The following is a 19,440-nucleotide window of genomic DNA, read 5'->3' on the forward strand; positions in this document are numbered from 1 at the left end:
ATTCAGTTGGGTCATTTATTGGGGCTGGCCATTCATAATACTTAAAGGCAATGAATTGGATGATGATTCATATGATTTGGTATTATTGACCTTTTATAAATAAGCTATTATCAGGTACTATATGGAATTACACCTTAATGCAGTGTACTATGTGATATTTGCATCTATTAAATATTTTTCTTTTTATTTAGCCATTTAAGATTGAAAATCTTGATGTGTTAGAAACTATTTTTTCCAAAATTATTTTTTTTTAAATTAAAGTCTAAATTTACAAAAAATTTAAAAGAGACCTAGTTGCATCTGCCCTGAGACAAAAAATACCCCCCCGACCTGCCATAATAAATAGAGATAATTTCTACTTAAATGTGTTATTGATATGTATTTTTGCATGGATTTTTTTGTATGGTGATATTAATATAATCATTTTTTTCTATCTATCTATCTATCTATCTCTGGATAATGCCAACCCCTCTTACGAGTGTTAAAGGCAGGAATTTAGTGCACGTCGGATTGTTAGTAAAAGGTGAAGAGAAAAGCTAAAAAGAAAAGTCCAAACATTGACATGCTTGGAAGGTGAGACTGAAAATGTATTCTAGTCATGGTTAAAATGTTAATAGTGAAACAAGATGATAAGAGATAAAATAGTTTAAAAACACTGGGAGTAAGACTAGTACTGCAAACCCACCACTGCCTGTTTGAACTGACTCAGGTTGGGCAGGGTGGCAATGTTACTAGGAAGTTTATTCCATAGTATAATGCTATGAGGGAAGAAAGAGTACTTAATGGTAGTCGGAGGATACCTGTATTTGACGTAGGGATAAGGGATGCATATGTCTGGTTAATCTATGTGGGGTTTGAACATAAGTTGGGAGATTAATTGCAACTAGGTTATGGTATATCTTATAAAACATTATCAGTCTACAGTCCAGTCTGCGATGTTCAAGGGATCGCCAGCCCAGTTCTTCCTGCATGGCTGTGACACTAGAGTGAGGGGAGTAATCCCTTTTAACCCATCTTATTGCACGTCTCTGGATCATCTCAACTTTGTCAATATTGGTTTTAGTATAAGGAGACCAAATAGATGAGGCATATTCAACCTGTGGGCGGACCAGGGACTTGTATGCTAGTTCTTTTACTTTCTCATTTTTAGTGATGACATTTCTTTTAATAAAGCCAAGGGATCTGTTTGCATTGGAAGTTATTCGAGATATATGTGTATTAAATTTAAGGTCAGCAGATAGATCTAGTCCGAGATATTTAGCATTTGTAACAGACTCTAGGATTTGGCCATGGAGCATATATTTGTGTTTAATTATGGTCTTATTTTTGGTGATATGGATGACTTGGCATTTTGAAGGGTTAAACTCCATGTCCCACTGCTTCTCCCACAGAACCATATTGTCTAGATCATGTTGGAGAGTTGGGGGGTCTGAGGAGGAATTGATGGTTAGGTATACAGCAGTGTCGTCTGCAAATAATCTGACTTGGGATTTGAGGACAGAAGATGGTAACTTGTTGATATATAGAAGGAAACAGAGGGGCCCTAGGACCGAGCCTTGGGGCACTCCAGAGGTAACTGGGACTTCAGATGAGCAGTCACTATCCACAACTACTGTCTGTCTACGGCCAATAATGAATAAGGAATGACTGTATCCAGTTTAGAATTTGAGGACAAACACCATGTTCTTGCAGGGTATCTAAGAGTTTAAGATGGTTTACTTTATCGAAAGCTTTGGAGAAGTCAAGAAGTATAAGATCTGTTTGTTTGCCATTTGAAAGGTTGTTCACAAAGTAATCAGTAAGTTCAATGAGTTGTGTCTCACATGATCGTCTTTCTCTGAATCCATGCTGAAGATCAAAGAGTATGTTGTGGGTGGTAAAGTGAGAGGATAGTTGAGAGGCAACTATATGTTCGAGTGTTTTACAGAGGATGCATGTAAGGGAAATTGGGCGATAGTTTGCTGGATCACTTGTATCACCTTTTTTGTAGACAGGGCATACGTTTGCACGGGTCCAGTCATTGGGAATATTACCGGTGGTCAGGGATTTTTGGAAAAGAACTGCAACGATGTCAGCAATCTCTTCTCTCAGCTCCTTCAGGACAATCGGTCTAATGTTGTCAGGGCCGGCAGCTTTGTTGGCATTGAGGTTGGCGAGGAGCTTTAGTACACCTGCCCTACCGATGATGATGTCATTCATTTGTGGGTACTGACAATACTTTCTGGGATCCATGAGTCTCAGTTTTTGTATACATTGATCTTTAAGTGTGAGTGGTATAATTGGTGAGAAAACTGATTGAAATTGTTTGTTAAGAATGTTTGCTTTTTCAGTGTTATTAATTTTGAGAGAACCTGACTTTTGATCTTTTAATGGAGACACACTTTGTGAATCTTGTTTAGAGTTTTTTATAAGTGAGTATAGTTTTTTGGTACAAACTTTACTTTGTGTATTAGTTTCATCATCATCATCTGCAAGGTTCAGGATGTTTTCTAAGTAAGATTCATATGATTGTTTAATTCTAGCTTTTATTTGCGATTTCAAATTTTTAAATTTTAGCCATTGATCATGATCAGATTTATTTTTATTTGTTTTTGGTTTTTTAATATTTTTATAGAGCTGATCTCTTTTATGAATTAATTTTTTAATGGATTTTGTTATCCAGGGCAAAGATGGTTTAGCTGTAATTCTTTTAGTGGGTATGAATTTTGATATGCCATCCTCAAGTGTGTGTTTGAACTGCGACCAAAGTTCTTCAACAGACAAAGATTCAGCTTTTTGAAGTATTTCAGATGTTGAGGTTTTAATGAAGGTTTTCAACTCAGTCCATTTTGCCTTTTTATACAAGGTGCAAGTACGAGGTTTTTGTTTGAGGAGGGTAGGCCTAGAAGATATTTCTGTGGATATGATGTCATGATCTGATATGCCAGGTATGACCTTGACATTGTTAACAAGAGTGTGGTTTGAAATGAGCAATAGATCAAGAATATTGTCATTTCGTGTACTTTCATTGACCATTTGTACGAGGTTATGATCATCAATGATGTTCAGGAATTTATCATACACAGGACTTGTGTTTAAGCCTTCTTTAAGATATGGTGTATGTTCAGAGTCCCAATTTAATTTTGGGAGGTTAAAATCGCCAAGGATTAACTTTGTACCTTTTAAGTTACGCACAAGTTCAAGGGATTTTTCAAATTCTAAGATACTATTCATATCAAGTTCGTGTGGTTTGTAATAAGATGCCAGAAAGAGTGACTTACTACCTTTGATTTCTATTTTTATCCATATTATTTCACAATCGGTGTTCAGTTTTGGTTGTTCACTTGGTAGGAGGTTGTTTTTAACAAGGATAAACACTCCACCGCCCTTACCTTTGAGTCTGTCACGGCGAAAAACTGTGTAGCCGAGTTCAGGTGGGAAAATTTCACTGTTATAGTGTTCTTTATTTAGCCATGACTCTGTGGCTGTAACAATATCTGGGTTTTGATCTATTAATAAATTTTGAAATTCATGTTTTTTGTTGACTATTGACTGGCAGTTTATGCATATAATTTTCAGTTTGGATACATAATCAATTTGTTTTTGTTTTGGATTTTTGGGATTTATAGAGCTAGGTGTATCTGTATTTTCATCTACTAGAGGTGAGAAGCTGTTCTTCAAATAATTGTTTTATTTCATAAATGATTTTCATCCCCCAAAAAAATCCAATAACATATTTGATTAATATCGCTGTTAATTACACACCATTTATGAGAAATCCCCACAGCCAACATTTTGAACATACAGAAAGTACCTGAAAACAGCATTTAGCTATATTTTTTTTTAATTCATGAATGCTAATTTTAACCCTGTACATGTGATTAGGTTTTTCCCATCATATATTTCTTTAGTCAAGTCAATGATACAATGTATAATATTCAGCTACTTCATATATTAGTCAAAATATATTGATGTGACAAAGCTAGATTCTGAGACATGTTTGTTCTGGGTCAGAATCTCGCTTCAAGAGGGGATAATAGCACATACACAAAATGGAACACTATCTCACTGTGTTGTATTGACATTTCACTATACTTCATATATATGAGACATAGGCAGTATGAATAAATAGTCTTACAATAAAAAATGTTAACATTACATACCCCCATGTGCATTGACATATTTTTCATCATTTCAAGAGTTGGCAACAAAAAGCCATCACTTCCAATGATTCCACTGGATTGGAAATAGAAAGCCATGGTTGAGTTCAGTGACAGTGTCAAGTTATTTTTCACACACTTTTTATCGATTTATTCATGTTGATCATTCGTGTTCCTTGCATAAAATCCGCACATATCCAGTTCAGTTTAACATATTTGATAGGTGATTATATACTCTTATGTATTTAATGGTAAATCACTGTTTTGTTTTTCCTATTTTGCCTGAAGCAAAAAAGTTTACACTCAGGCAGACATTTTGTACTATCACATGACTGTCACCTGACATGAAATGGGAGAAATATTTTGATTGGTTAAATTTTAAAAGACACCATTTGATTGGTTAATTTTCCGTACAGATTTCAAACGTTGCTGGATGTCAACACAAGGCCGAATCTTTTGAATTTATATTAAATGGTACATTTTATTGAATTGTATTTATTAACGCACAATGAATTATATGTAATGTGACAGTTATATATATTTTGAATTGACACAGGTGTATAGATTATTATTTAGATTGTTTATAACATATTTAAAACTGTTTAAAATTTTATTCGCTTTTCATAAAGATCTCGACCGTTTTGTAGCAACGAAATGTGTGATTAGCTGAGTGATTATACAAGACCGATGATTAAATCAGACATTCTGATATTTTCAAATTAGAATGTCAAAGTTTAACGTAGTAGGCCTAGGGCTAATTATGATGGCGTTCTTTAGGTAATATTTTAGGAAAGAACCACTGATAGGTCAAATCAGTAGAATAATAATAAAGTCATCTGTGCGCATAATAAAATAGAAATATGCACATAAAATATAGAGATGATAAAAGACCCCCCCCCCCCTGCAAACACCCTTTTTAATATGTTTATCCTCAAATCAGAATAACACAGAAAAACCGAGAAGCATAGTAACAAAAAGGTTGTGCATTTAGTTATGGTGTCCATTACACTAGATTCTATCCTATAACATCACTCTAACTAGCTTTACAACAGGTTGTTGTTGCTCTAACTGACAAACTAGATTAATTATGATATACAATACTTCAATAGCATATGCAGAAGTTTTGATGTTCAATTGTTAACTAGCTATTGCACTCTTGACGTCCAAATTTTCAACACCAATGTTCTTGAAATAGACAATGTTACTGTTTATGAAAAATTAAAATAAATTTTGTTACTTAATTTATAGAAGAAGCATTCATTTATTGTTGAGAAAAGAGCGACTAATTGATCGACAACCACTGAAAAAAAAACACAACAAAAAATACTTAATCAGGCACATGCATACCTGGTTTTAGGTATTGTTGTTGACATGTCTAGTATCTTGAATGTTGATGATGATTTATCCCCCAAATTTTTTATTGTATAACTTTTTTCCAAACATGATTCTCTGTAATCATGCAATATAGTATAATGACTAAATAGATGTCAAAATATGCAAAAATAGCCCTTACTGCATTAGTAACACAGAAAAAATATGGTGAAAAATACTGCAAAATCGGTCATTTTTCGCAAATAACATGGGAAATTATTGCTTTTATCTTGTTTGTTTTCTTTACTTTTCTTTAAATCCCAGTACAGTTTTTTCGATTTTGCTTTTCTTGAATATTTTGGCTCATCTGGAGGCATGCAGCTTTAAGTTCTTTTTGAAAGTTTATTTCCATTGATCAGATTGTAAAAAAAAAATAAATATATTGTTAACTGACTATAACATTTCTATTTTGGTGTAAATTTTAAAACATAGCTGGTATGGAGAACTAAGTTTGTTGTATATGACTCAAATGTAAACCACGGTCTTCGGTTTTTAATGACTTTATCCCGGATTCCACAATGACATGTGACAGGCACATATGTCATGCCAAATATGCCGAACGTCTGTGTATAGCTTAAGCAGTTATGAAATGCTGATTAATTTCATTTTTATGCCCCCACAATGTGGGAGCATATAGCGTTGCACTTGTCCGTCCGTCCGTCCGTCCGTACGTCCCGAAATCTTGTGAACGCAACTCCTCTTAAACCGGATGGCAGATTTTGCTTAAACTTACAGGGATGAACAACCTTAATGTGTAGATGGTAGTAAAGGAAGGAATTTTCGCTGCGACCAAATTTAACAGAATTATGGCCCTTTGTTGATTTTTTCACTAGATACTATATAGAAATTTTGTGAATGCAACTCCTCTTTAACCGGATGGCAGATTTTGCTTAAACTTACAGGGATGAACAACCTTAATGTGTAGATGGTAGTAAAGGAAGGAATTTTTGCTGCGACCAAATTTAACAGAATTATGGCCCTTTGTTGATTTTTTCACTATATACTATGTAGAAATTTTGTGAACGCAACTCCTCTTAAACCGGATGGCAGATTTTGCTTAAACTTACAGGGATGAACAACCTTAAGGTGTAGATGGTAGTAAAGGAAGGAATTTTTGCTGCAACCAAATTTTACAGAATTATGGCCCTTTGTTGATTTTTTCACTATATACTATGTAGAAATTTTGTGAATGCAACTCTTCTTAAACCAGATGGCAGATTTTGCTTAAAATTCCAGGGATGAACAACCTTAATGTGTAGATGGCAGTAAAGGAAGGAATTTTTGCTGCGATCAAATTTAACAGAATTATGGCCCTTTGTTGATTTTTTCATTATATACTGTGTAGAAATTTTGTGAACGCAACTCCTCTTAAACCGGATAGCAGATTTTGCTTAAACTTACAGGGATTAACAACCTTAATGTGTAGATGGTAGTAAAGGAAGGAATTTTTGCTGCGACCAAATTTAACAGAATTATTGCCCTTTATTGATTTTTAGTTTTCAAAATGTGGCACATGTAGTCCAAAAAATATTTGACCTAGAGTCATAACATTGACAGAACAGTGGCGTGTGGGGGCATCGGTGTCCTATGGACACATTTCTAGTTGTTGAAAAGATTGAATTATTGTTTCACCTAGCTGTATTGTTTTGTTAGACTTTTATTGACAACATGTGTTTCTTTAATTTCAGAAAATGCCTTAAGTAGGTCATAATGTCTGACAAGAGTATCGTGCGAGGTGGAAACCTTGTTGGTGATGGATGCAGCGTGCTTGAGCACTCCGCCCTCGATCAGAGCCTGTTCTATCCGTCTGATATGTCAGCCTTACCAACATCGACACCAAACCCAGCAAACTTGAGACGCAAAAGTCGAAGGTCATGGTTCGAGACAACACCAAAAGGTTTCAAGTTTGAGATAGCTGTTGAAAAGCCAGCAGTGAAGGCACCTGTAAGAAAAAGTGATACTGTTGAAGTTCTGACCCTTACACATTTTTCAGGGGCACCAAGACTTGGATTTGGCACCTTGAAAGTTGGACATGAAAAGACTTGTACGCTTTTACTAAGAAACCCTCATGATTACCAACAATCTGTGAAGGTTGAAAAGTTTCCAGAAAAGAAACATTTTAGCATTTCTTGTAAAGAATTCATTGTCGGTCCAGAGGAATCATATCCCCTTGATATAACTTGGTCACCAAAGGAGGCAGGTGGTTGTAGAGAGATGGTAATGATGCAAGTTGATGGGGCATACAGGGTTCAAGCTTATGTATTTGGAACAGTCACTGCACCTCCGCCACAGAAAAAGAAAACAGTAAGTCTGTCCTCAAATAGTTTATGAAAAGGCATTCATTTATAAAACTATTGTAAGGTTCGTGTTTAATTTTTATTTGTATGGACGTGATAGCAATATTGACCAATTAAACATGCATTTGCAGTATACAACTGATTTTTCGCCTTATATAACAGAAGCTTTATATAGGCCTCTTCCCAACCGGAATTTTCTTTAGAATCAAGCAGTTTTTCTAAAAATATAAACTCACTGTAGCTTATTTATTTCCAAAATTAGCAATTTTAGGGATATCATTTCCCAAAATCACATGGCTAAGGTCTCTCCCAAATTAACTCAGAAAACCACTGGTATATTACATACAATAACAAACAAGGATAGTTATATGACATATAAAGTCTTTGACTTTGATATTTTCAGATAAGAAACCTTAATGATGATAACAAATTTCATATTTCAGAAACGTGTAGGATTGCTTGCTTCAAAGGCAACAAGGCCATTATCAGTAATACATACAAAAAGTCTGGCAAATATCAATCAGCAGTACAGTCCTGAAAAGAAAACAGGAAAGCAGTCTACCAAACAAGCTGTTGGACAGAAATTACCCAATCAGATGACATCAAAAACCGTTAAACCATGGGCGCAACCAAAAGGTCAAGCACAAAAGTCCAAAGCTCAGACTCTTAGTGATGGTATATCCAAGAGAGACAGGAGGTCTGGTGAGCCCAAGCGCAAATCTCCAAGGCTAAGTGATAAATATAAACAAGTTTGTGAAGAGAACATAGTAAATGGTAGAAACTTTGTAGAAGATATAGAAAACACTGATCCAGACAGTTTGACAAGAAAAGAGAGAAGGTCATCAGGGAGGAAAACATCCTTGCCTAAACCAAAAATTGAGGAGAAATTATCTAGGAAAAAAATGAGGAGGTCAAATACATATTCTCAAGTGTCTGGACTGGGGCTTGTTGTTCCTATAATTCATGGTGAAACTGTCAAAGGTCTTCAAGACACAAGTCTGTTGAATATTGAAGACTGTAATATCAGTGGTGTTCAGGTGCTTGATGATTCTGTGAGAAAGATTGACAACGATTGTTTAGAACCAAGTTTCCTCGAACCAGGCAATAATGCATGTACCCGGCCATTAAAAGAAAATGCACCCAATATTTTGGAACCATCTTTTCTCTCTCAGTCTAAAGATAATATTGAAATTGAAGATACAGTTTTTGTCAAAGAAGAAGCAAAAACATTACTAAAATCAAAGCTTAATGCTGATACTCTGGAACCAAGTTTTCTGGAAGAATACAAAACTACTTATGTCGCTAAAAACACTGCTTTTAATGGCGTGAAAAATAATGAAACATTCCATGACAGTCTAGATGTCGAAAACCAGTCTGTAGAGGAGCCCAGTTTTCTTCAGAATGAAAATGTCAAACCAGACAGACCTAGACGATCTTTGAGAAAAAGAAGTGGGATCATAGAAGTAGAAAATGACAATAAGCCAACAGGTGTGAAGTTACTACGTGGTGCCAAGAGAAATAATGCGAGAAAAATAATCACTTCTGATACATTTGCACAAGAAGTTAGTTATAAAGATGATGGTAGTTGTGAAAAACTGACTGATAAGCATAAACATTTGGATGATTCAGTTGGCAAAAATAGCTTACTTGATCAGTTGAAAAGTCTGAAATCATATGTACATGATAAAAGTTTGGAGATTGAGAAAAGTGGGAATGAATCGTTTGTTGGTATGGAAGATAAATGTTCAGCAGAGGATCTGCCAAGAAGAGAGACTTTTGTGAAAAGTCGAACCTCTCCACGATTTTCTATGCCAGCTGCTGATGCAAACATTCGTAGGGGAACCTTTGTAGCTGAATCAACTAAGTTGAAGATACTTGAAACACAAAAGCCCTCGGAAGCTAGTCCAAGGAGGACAACTTTTACTGTCCCTAAAGAGTTTTCAAATTCAAGAAAGCTTTTGCAAGAAAAGGATAAGCATGAAGCTAATGCTCTGAATGAGGAGGAAGAACCAGAAACTGAAGTAGACCAAATGAAAAATAATAATCAGAAAGAAGTGAATGACCAAATGGAAGGAAATGGTGATGGACAGAAACAGTTGGAAAGATTGTATTCTGCAGATAGTCTGGAGGACGACTCTTTCGAGAAGCAAACAAATTCCCCAGATAAAATATTTGTTGAGGGGAAGGTGGAATGGGCACGTAGAGCAACTTTAACCGTCACAAAATCAAGACCCTCTGATGCACTGTTAGAGCATGCTAAGAGGTCAGCGGCTGCTGTTAAGAAACTGGCAGATGAATCTGCAATGAAGCATTCAGAACAAACTATTTCTGAGGAATTGGCTGGTACTGGGAATTTGACTGAAGTTCGTGAAGAAATATCACCACCAAAGTCTTCACAAAACAGCACATTTGAAGTGCCCTTAGAAAACAGTGTATTAGTAGCCAAGGATTCAAGTTTTCCAACTACCCCATATCATTTACTGCCAACCAGTCCTCAGTTGAATCTTTCAAGAAGGTCAACTCATATAGTAGAAAAACCGAAGGTGGTTAATTTAAGTAGAATTGATGGAAAACAGCTTTTCTCGAAGGAAGTAAATAATGAAGTGGGAAATGATCGTGATGATAATGAAGCTCCGGGCAGTCTAGATAATCAAAATAGCGACAATGCTGTGCAGGTCAATCACAAAGACAAGGAAAACTCTGAAATTTCTCCAGAAATTACTGAGCACACTGATGGACCAAGTTCAAACTTAAGACGAAGAAAATTATCAGCTAGAAGATCAGTGGCGAGTCTTGGCCGTAAGTCTGTTGAGAGTTTAGATACAAGCTTGACTTTAAATGAAGGGGACAACATTAGAAATAACATAAATGAAACTGAAAGTGGTAACAAGGACACAACAGATAGTAGAATGCCTGAAGCTCAACAAGCAGAATCAGTGGATCAACTGTTCTTTGTGCCTTTTAACAAAAAAGATGATGTAGACCAGCCTACAAAACCCCAGACAAAAAAACCCGATCCAAAACAGTTTCTGAAGAAACGTAGTAACCCTGTTACACAAGAAGAAGACAGGCTTTCCTCTAAGCGTCCTAAAAGTGAAAATGCTGCACCAGTGACTTCCAGGAAGAATTCTTTAGATGATGATTATCGTAATAAAGGCAAACAAACAACCAAGGTGAAGGACACTGTAGAACCACCGGCTAGGGTAACCAGACAGAGAGTGAAGAGTGTTGGTAAGCTGCTAATTTCATGCATTTATATCTATCATTCTTTTTTGTAAATGTAAAAAAATTGATACTTACTAATCTTGTTCAAAATTGTATAATTTTAATTGCCAACAACAGAGTTTTGCAGACCAGTCACAACTGTAGCACAAAGCCATTTATTGTTTAGTTTCTACATTGTGTGTAATCTTAACATTTGCATACTGTTAACAACTTTTAAGAATTACAATAAGAAATACCTAGTCCTTTTCTGACTTAAGATGGAGACTGATCTCAATTTGAAAATATAACAGGTCATTCCTGGCAGCTTTGCTAAAGTCATAGGGTACCTTTATTTATCAAGTAGGTGAGTCATTTCTTCTACACTCTTCTTTGTTATGTATATACCTCTAAATCTTTTGTTTCAATTTTGCTTTGCAGGTGCAGCAAAAATTACAAATTCTCGTCAAGGAGTTAAGCCGTCCGTTGGCATGGTAAAGGGTCTAGCCACTTCAAAACTCATCTTGACAAAAAAATCTAAAACAGGTATTCAGTCGTTTTAGCTTAATTTAAGAAAAAACAGTATGATTTCTTCTCATTACATTGTAAAATAGTATGATTCATTTATATAAATATCTACAAAGTAAGCGTTTGTCGTATATCCAGGCATTTACAGGACACAGGATCCTGCATAAATACTTGCCTAAGAATATTACTTGGATGCACAGTTCTTAAGCTCTCGCATGTAAGTGGATGGATAATAAGAATAAGGTGAAAAAAGTGTTCTGTATTTAGATAATTAAAGGTATAATAAGTTATCATGGGAAAAGCATGCTGATGAAAATATAGTATATATTTACAGTTTATTTATAACTCTGTATAATTCTAGCAATACCTAAGCACCCCCTGCCATTTGCTGCGAAAAATATGTTTTATGATGAACGCTGGATGGAGAAACAGGAGCGAGGATTTGTAAACTGGCTCAACTTTATACTGACACCGCCAGAGGAACACCAGGGTAGTGATGTGAAGGTCAAAGGTTGGTTACTTTAATGTGTTATATCTTACTTAAACTTAAAGCAGTAACATATATCTTGATTATAACTGTTGGTGAAGCTTAAATTTCTAGCCTTTGTGACAGTAGTCCTTTATAATTAGTGAAGTGGGATTTGAGGTTCATAAAGCCAAGGTTACTGTGGCTAAGAATAGAATTTTAGAATAGAATTTCCTTGTAGAAAGTTACTGTTACTGAAATTAATTGTTGGTATCACTTAATCTTTACTTACATGTAGCTAAATATCTTTAATTTTAAATGGACTTAAAAAAAAAATACATTTGTCTTTGTAGTTTGGCAATGGTTATCATCTGTGCCAAAGTGGCATTTTCGAACATCTATTGGTGGCACTGAAAATGATATTTGTGTTTCTTTAAGTCAGCCTATTTTGTTCATGAAAAGTTAAGAACCATCTTGTATAATGTACATTGTATGTACCAATAATATTTCTACATAACATTTAAAAGCATCATAACAAATAATCACCCAGCAGTACCGATAATAATATTATTGTGTATTTTTCAGTTGACGCTGGTAAGCTCACATTAGATATTGAGAAAGGAAGAACTAGACTCGCACCAACCAATGAGATCTTATCATTTCGCACATACTCCGCCCACAGGAAGTTAAACAGACTGCGAAAATCTGCATGTCGTCTATTTCAGTCCGAGTCGGTAAGACGGGTTATTCAGAAGGTCGAGGAGGAGGTGGAGAACAAGAGACTGTTGGTACGGAAGGATAAAATGATACATGCTGATGTTGGAGCAAAACAGAAAGTTCTAGACATGCTGTTGTCGTATAACCCACTATGGTTACGAGTTGGACTTGAGGTACATAATTGCCTGTATTTTAAATATCTACAACTTACTTAGACTTTATTCTTTGTTATATATCATATGGGAAAAAAGGAGACTCTTTAGAGAGCATTTATAAATACTGACTGTAAGTTACTGTTAAGTTCTTGGCAAGCACCGATTCTATAAAGGTTATAGAATGGAAGTTACATGTTTTGACTGATTTCAAAGTATTAAAAGATACAGTTACATACATCTTGATATTAAGTGGTGGCATGGCCAAGTGGTTAACACGTTGTACTAGTAATCTACAGGTTGCTGACCCTGTGGGTTCAAACCTTGTTAGGGGCAAGCCGTTGTTTCCTTGAGCAAGAAACTTTACATTCACAGCTTAGTACTGGTTGGTACCAGGAACTGATTCGTGAGTTTTTCAATGAGCTTACAGCTTCCAACACAATCAAACTACAATAAATTTGTATAATTTTTTTTATGCCCCCACAGAGTGGGAGCATATAGCGTTGCACTTGTCCGTCCGAGTGTCCGTCCGTCCGTCTGTCCGTCCGTCCGTACGTCTGTCCGTACGTCCCAAAATCTTGTGAACGCAACTCCTCTTAAACCGGATGGCAGATTTTGCTTAAACTTCCAGGGATGAACAACCTTAATGTGTAGATGGTAGTAAAGGAAGGAATTTTTGCTGCGACCAAATTTAACAGAATTATGGCCCTTTGTTGATTTTTTCACTATATACTGTGTAGAAATTTTGTGAACGCAACTCCTCTTAAACCGGATAGCAGATTTTGCTTAAACTTCCAGGGATGAACAACCTTAATGTGTAGATGGTAGTAAAGGAAGGAATTTTTGCTGCGACCAAATTTAACAGAATTATGACCCTTTGTTGATTTTTTCACTATATACCATATAGAAATTTTGTGAACGCAACTCCTCTTAAACCGGATGGCAGATTTTGCTTAAACATCCAGGGATGAACAACTTTAATGTGCAGATGGTAGTAAAGGAAGGAATTTTTGCTGCGACCAAATTTAACAGAATTATGGCCCTTTGTTGATTTTTTCACTATATACTGTGTAGAAATTTTGTGAACGCAACTCCTCTTAAACTGGATGGCAGATTTTGCTTAAACTTCCAGGGATGAACAACCTTAATGTGTAGATGGTAGTAAAGGAAGGAATTTTTGCTGCGACCAAATTTAACAGAATTATGGCCCTTTGTTGATTTTTTCACTATATACTATGTAGAAATTTTGTGAACGCAACTCCTCTTAAACCGGATGGCAGATTTTGCTTAAACTTCCAGGGATGAACAACCTTAATGTGTAGATGGTAGTAAAGGAAGGAATTTTTGCTGCGACCAAATTTAACAGAATTATGGCCCTTTGTTGATTTTTTCACTATATACTCTGTAGAAATTTTGTGAACGCAACTCCTCTTAAACCGGATGGCAGATTTTGCTTAAACTTCCAGGGATGAACAACTTTAATGTGTAGATGGTAGTAAAGGAAGGAATTTTTGCTGCGCCCAAATTTAACAGAATTATGGCCCTTTGTTGATTTTTTCACTATATACTATGTAGAAATTTTGTTAACGCAACTCCTCTTAAACTGGATGGCAGATTTTGCTTAAACTTCCAGGGATGAACAACCTTAATGTGTAGATGGTAGTAAAGGAAGGAATTTTTGCTGCGACCAAATTTAACAGAATTATGGCCCTTTGTTGATTTTTTCACTATATACTAAGTAGAAATTTTGTGAACGCAACTCCTCTTAAACCAGATGGCAGATTTTGCTTAAACTTCCAGGGATGAACAACCTTAATGTGTAGATGGCAGTAAAGGAAGGAATTTTTGCTGCAACCAAATTTAACAGAATTATGTCCCTTTGTTGAATTTTTCACTATATACTCTGTAAAAATTTTGTGAACGCAACTCCTCTTAAACCGGATGGCAGATTTTGCTTAAAATTCAGGGATGAACAACCTTAATTTGTAGATGGTAGTAAAGGAAGGAATTTTTGCTGCGACTAAATTTAACAGAATTATGGCCCTTTGTTGATTTTTTCACTATATACTATGTAGAAATTTTGTGAACGCAACTCCTCTTAAACTGGATGGCAGATTTTGCTTATACTTCCAGGGATGAACAACCTTAATGTGTAGATGGTAGTAAAGGAAGGAATTTTTGCTGTGACCAAATTTAACAGAATAATGGCCCTTTATTGATTTTTAGTTTTCAACTTGTGGCACATGTAGTCCAAAAAATATTTGACCTAGTCATAAGATTGACAGAACAGTGGCGTGTGGGGGCATCCGTGTCCTATGGACACATTTCTAGTTTTCTACTTCATAGATGGCCATTATTTAAATTTTCGCTGCAATTGAATTTACATTGATGCCGTACTGGTATTTTCCTGGTCCCCAGAAATGCTGGAATATTAATATATGTTTGAATCTTTTTGTATGTTTTAGACAATCTACGGTGAAGTGGTTCCTATTCAGTGTAACACAGATGTATATGGTTTGTCACAGTTTATAGTTCTCCGCGTCCTTGGTAGTCCGGATATAGCTGAGGAATTTGCACATCCAACTGTCCCACATTTATACAGAGATGGTAGGTTGTTTTTATTTAACCCTTACCACCCTAATTATCTGTAATAGACAAGTCCATCTTTCAATTTGGACAAAACCATTTATAATTTGTAGGAAAATTTGATTTGGTACCTGAAAAGTGGCCAAGTGGTTATGGTCGTTGACTTCAAATCACTTGCCCCTCAACACTGTGGGTTCGAATCCCGACAGGGATTCTTTCATGTGAGGAAGCTATCCAGTTAGCTTACGGAATGTCGGTGGTTCTACTCAGGTGCCTGTTCTGGCCTGAAATAATGCACTGATGGGCACCTGAGGTCTTCCTCCACCAGTAAAGCTGCAATGTCGCCAAATGTCCTATACTGTGTCGCTGTGACGTAAAACCCAATCAAACAAACAAACCTGAAAAGTGAAATACTATACTTATGATAAAAATCTTTTCATTTCCAAAAGTTTGCAGGATTCTTTGTGTTTACGCTGCATTTTTATATGTATTTAAAACTAAAAGAAAATAGTGAAATTCAGATTTTTCTTGATTTTTTTTTTTTTTCAACTTTCCAACCTTTATATGTGTAAATAAATTACATAACCAAACAATTTACAATGTAATATTGTGTAATTTATTGAACTACAGTTTTCCTGGACTTTTATTATGTAATTATGTATAGCAATAAAATTTCTATAATTTTTTGCAGGATATGCAGAGGCGACTGCCCAGCATACACTGAAGAGATATCTCATGTTAGTGTACTTCCTGGATCAAGCTAAACAACATACATTGATTGATCATAACCCTTGTCTCTTCTGTAAAAACTCTGATATCAAGGTAATGATCACTATCGTAACTTATATTTTGAAATTCCATATGTCTACAGTTTGTGTTGAAATAGTAAATATTTGAGTTTTGTCAACTAACTTGACAGCATTACTGAGAAATATTATGCTAGGCAGATAACTTTAATTTTGTAAGTGAAATCCAATTATTCTTAACCTTATTAATTATCAGCATGTAGACAGTATGAACATAATGAAGTGCTGTGATAAGCAATGAACATGTTTGCATTAGAATATAAAGGAATTCGGTTACCTTTTATCTAGATTCTTATTGTAACTTTACCTTTTTGACATGAAATATTTCACATGTATAAATACCAATAAATATTTTATTACAGTAATATTGATGAAGATATGTTGAGTGGCATTGTCTATGTTACATAAAATGAGGGAAATAAAGGTTTCATGACTTTCTATCATTTCTTTGAATTTCATAATTTTAAAAGTTCATAAAAATTCTATTTATAGGCAAGTAAAGATATGTTACTACTGTTTTCACGAGACTTCCTGTCAGGTGAAGGAGACATCACCCGTCATCTTGGTTACCTTGGATACAAGGTGACATATTCTCAGACAGCCCTTGATGAGTTTGACTTTGCTGTGAAAAGTCTTGGTACAGATCTAAGGGATGGGCTAAGACTTGCGTGCGTATTTTTCGTAGATTATAAGTATGGTTTTAAGACATCATACTTCTTTGAGAAATTCATTCATATCATTAATGTTTGAATGAACATTGAGTGTGAAAATTTGTGGACAATAAAGATGTTTAGGTAAAAAAAATTAAAAGCATAATCTTGTGTTGGAAAAAAATCTTCATAGATATTGGGAATTTTAAGAATATTTTGATATTTTGAGTGAGCCGGGCCAACCTGGTTTTCAAGGTAGTCTAACCAATTACTTATGTTATGGTTGCTATTTAAAAAAATTCTGAGATTGTCCTACTTGTAATTTTTTCTTTTATCACATACAAACATGTGTGTTTTTTGAATTTTGAAGCATCCTAAAATTCATTTGAGTCAGTCATTTTGGTCTACAGCAGCCTCCTAGTGGCAAATGTGATTCCATGTCCATTGCCCATGCAGACTCAGTCTTTGCTTCACCTGCACACATTGCACTATACACAGCTCTGTTTTAAAGCATTTTCTTTTTAACCCTTAAACCTTGAATTGACTGATACAGTTAATAAAAAAGGAAAAATGCATCTCACAAATTTTGCAGGGTAAAACCATCAAGGTTATATTCATTTACATTGTACTTTCAAACTATACCAGTTTACAGAGTTCATGCATGTTTGATTCCTTTCATATAAATGAGAAATCAGTATTTAAACAGGGTTTTTATTATAAACCGATTGCCGGTTCATATCATCGGTTGAAATGCTGTAAAAACCATTTCTGTTGTATTTTCAGCTTGTAGATTAAAATACCCCTCTTGACCCTCCAAATCGGTTGTTTTCGTTGGCACATCTGTTACCTGAGATAAAAATCAAAACCCTGTTTTATAAAATACCTTTTGAATTTACATTCAATCATAAATAATTGCCAACTTTTGCTATTTTTGACAGACGTGTGATGGAAGTGATCTGTGATAAAACAGAAAAGATCAGGAAAAGTTTGCGGACACCGGCCATTAGTCGTCTGCAGAAAATTCATAACCTTGAGGTTGTTTTCAAAGTATTGGAGCAACAGAGTATTGATACAGGTGAGATGAAAGTGGTTTATTCCTGAATAAAAATCTACTTGTTACTGATAATACCCTAAAGTCAATTTTATAGGAACTCCACTGAGGTAAAAAGTGTAAAAACAAAAAATTTGAATTTCTTACTTAAATCAGCTAGGGTACAACAGAAAGACATATTAAAAAGATAATTAAAAGATATACTCAGAAATAAATTGAAACTCATATTTATTGTGCTATTCTTATCCTGATTTGAGTGGAAAATGGTGCAACACTTTTCAATTTTTGGTCACTTTTGACAATTAGAATAATTATTATAACTTAATTTATTTATTTCCAGTCCAATCATTTCAAAAAAACCTCAGTGGGGTCCCTTTAATAGCCAGTCTACAAATTGCTATTGAAGTATTTTGCACAACATATAATAAATAAACTCTTGATAGAAATTATCTATACTATAAAAAATAAACACAAAAAATATTTCCTCACCATGAAAATTAATGATTGAGTGAAATAAATTGTACATGCTTGATGATGGAGGTATTTCATAAAAAAAATGTGTATTACATTTTAGGTGTTGTTACAACTCGAGATATTGTTGACGGCCACAGAGAGAAAACTCTGTCGTTGCTATGGGCAATCATCCTTCACTACCAGGTTGCCATGGTGATTAATGTGGAACAGGTCAAGGAGGAGGTTCAGATACTGGAAAGAAGTTTACGCCTCAAGAAACAGCTTCATAAATTTGTGAACCTACAAACAGGTGAGTTTTTAGTTTGACTATTTGGAGAAAAGGGAGAGATAATGTACTCATTCAGGTGTCAATGTCACACTTCGGTTAAGTTTTTGTGTGCAACTTGCTGTCTGCAAAAATACTGAAGGGAATGGATTGAAACTTAGCATACTTATTTTTGAGCTTAATAAGAGGTCACTGTCCATGGTACGCCACTCTGATATGGATTTTTACATAATTATGGCCTTTTGTAAATTAGAAAATTCTTCATTATCCATGCTATTGTTTTACTATTAAGCACTGAGAATAGTCAAGCATGCTGCACTACAAAAAGCCCTTGTTTTTTAAATAGCTGTATGCAATTTCCTAAATTTTAGAAAAATAATGGTGTAGAGATGGAGCATCATACTTCTAACCCAGAGACCATGGGTATGACTCCCACCATATTCAAGCTTCACTTTTGACTTGCACAATCCACCCTAGTGCAATAACTGGTTAAAACTGCCAACAAACACACATCCTTGGTGACTTTAAGCACATGTGTAGGTCCCTAAAAGGGATATGATATGAAATGGAAATAAAATGAATAAATAAATGATCATGACCAAGTTAAATTGCCATTTTAAGTACAACTAAATTTATGCCTGGCCCATAATTTGGTGCATAATATGGCTTTTTAATGGTATTATAATTATAATAGAGATTTTTTTTATCTGTTTATAAACTTAATTTATTTGACAGTG

General features: G+C 35.0%; 2 protein-coding genes across 3 annotated transcripts in view; one reads left to right on the forward strand and one right to left on the reverse strand.

Annotated features, from left to right (window-relative positions):
• LOC132725933 (protein SLC31A2-like) overlaps nucleotides 1–4,468 on the reverse strand; it is a 39,253-nt gene extending 34,785 nt beyond the window's left edge. For both annotated transcript variants that reach the window (XM_060711149.1, XM_060711148.1), the window contains exon 1: nucleotides 4,143–4,468. In XM_060711149.1, the coding sequence (XP_060567132.1) occupies nucleotides 4,143–4,238 (96 nt within the window). In that variant the 5' untranslated portion in view covers nucleotides 4,239–4,468. The remainder of the gene's footprint in view (nucleotides 1–4,142) is intronic.
• Nucleotides 4,469–4,511: 43 nt separating this feature from the next.
• The window catches only part of LOC132725934 (abnormal spindle-like microcephaly-associated protein homolog), a 33,293-nt gene continuing 18,364 nt past the window's right edge, over nucleotides 4,512–19,440 (forward strand). The window contains exons 1-11 of the mRNA XM_060711151.1: nucleotides 4,512–4,613; nucleotides 7,199–7,814; nucleotides 8,251–11,038; nucleotides 11,450–11,554; nucleotides 11,898–12,047; nucleotides 12,588–12,892; nucleotides 15,337–15,478; nucleotides 16,149–16,279; nucleotides 16,756–16,931; nucleotides 17,852–17,988; nucleotides 18,539–18,727. Coding sequence (XP_060567134.1) covers nucleotides 7,221–7,814; nucleotides 8,251–11,038; nucleotides 11,450–11,554; nucleotides 11,898–12,047; nucleotides 12,588–12,892; nucleotides 15,337–15,478; nucleotides 16,149–16,279; nucleotides 16,756–16,931; nucleotides 17,852–17,988; nucleotides 18,539–18,727 — 4,717 coding nt within the window. The 5' untranslated portion in view covers nucleotides 4,512–4,613; nucleotides 7,199–7,220. The remainder of the gene's footprint in view (nucleotides 4,614–7,198; nucleotides 7,815–8,250; nucleotides 11,039–11,449; nucleotides 11,555–11,897; nucleotides 12,048–12,587; nucleotides 12,893–15,336; nucleotides 15,479–16,148; nucleotides 16,280–16,755; nucleotides 16,932–17,851; nucleotides 17,989–18,538; nucleotides 18,728–19,440) is intronic.

This window comes from Ruditapes philippinarum, unplaced genomic scaffold (genome assembly GCF_026571515.1).
Source record: "Ruditapes philippinarum isolate M1 unplaced genomic scaffold, ASM2657151v2 ctg326_1_1_1_1, whole genome shotgun sequence".
NCBI lineage: Eukaryota > Metazoa > Mollusca > Bivalvia > Venerida > Veneridae > Ruditapes > Ruditapes philippinarum.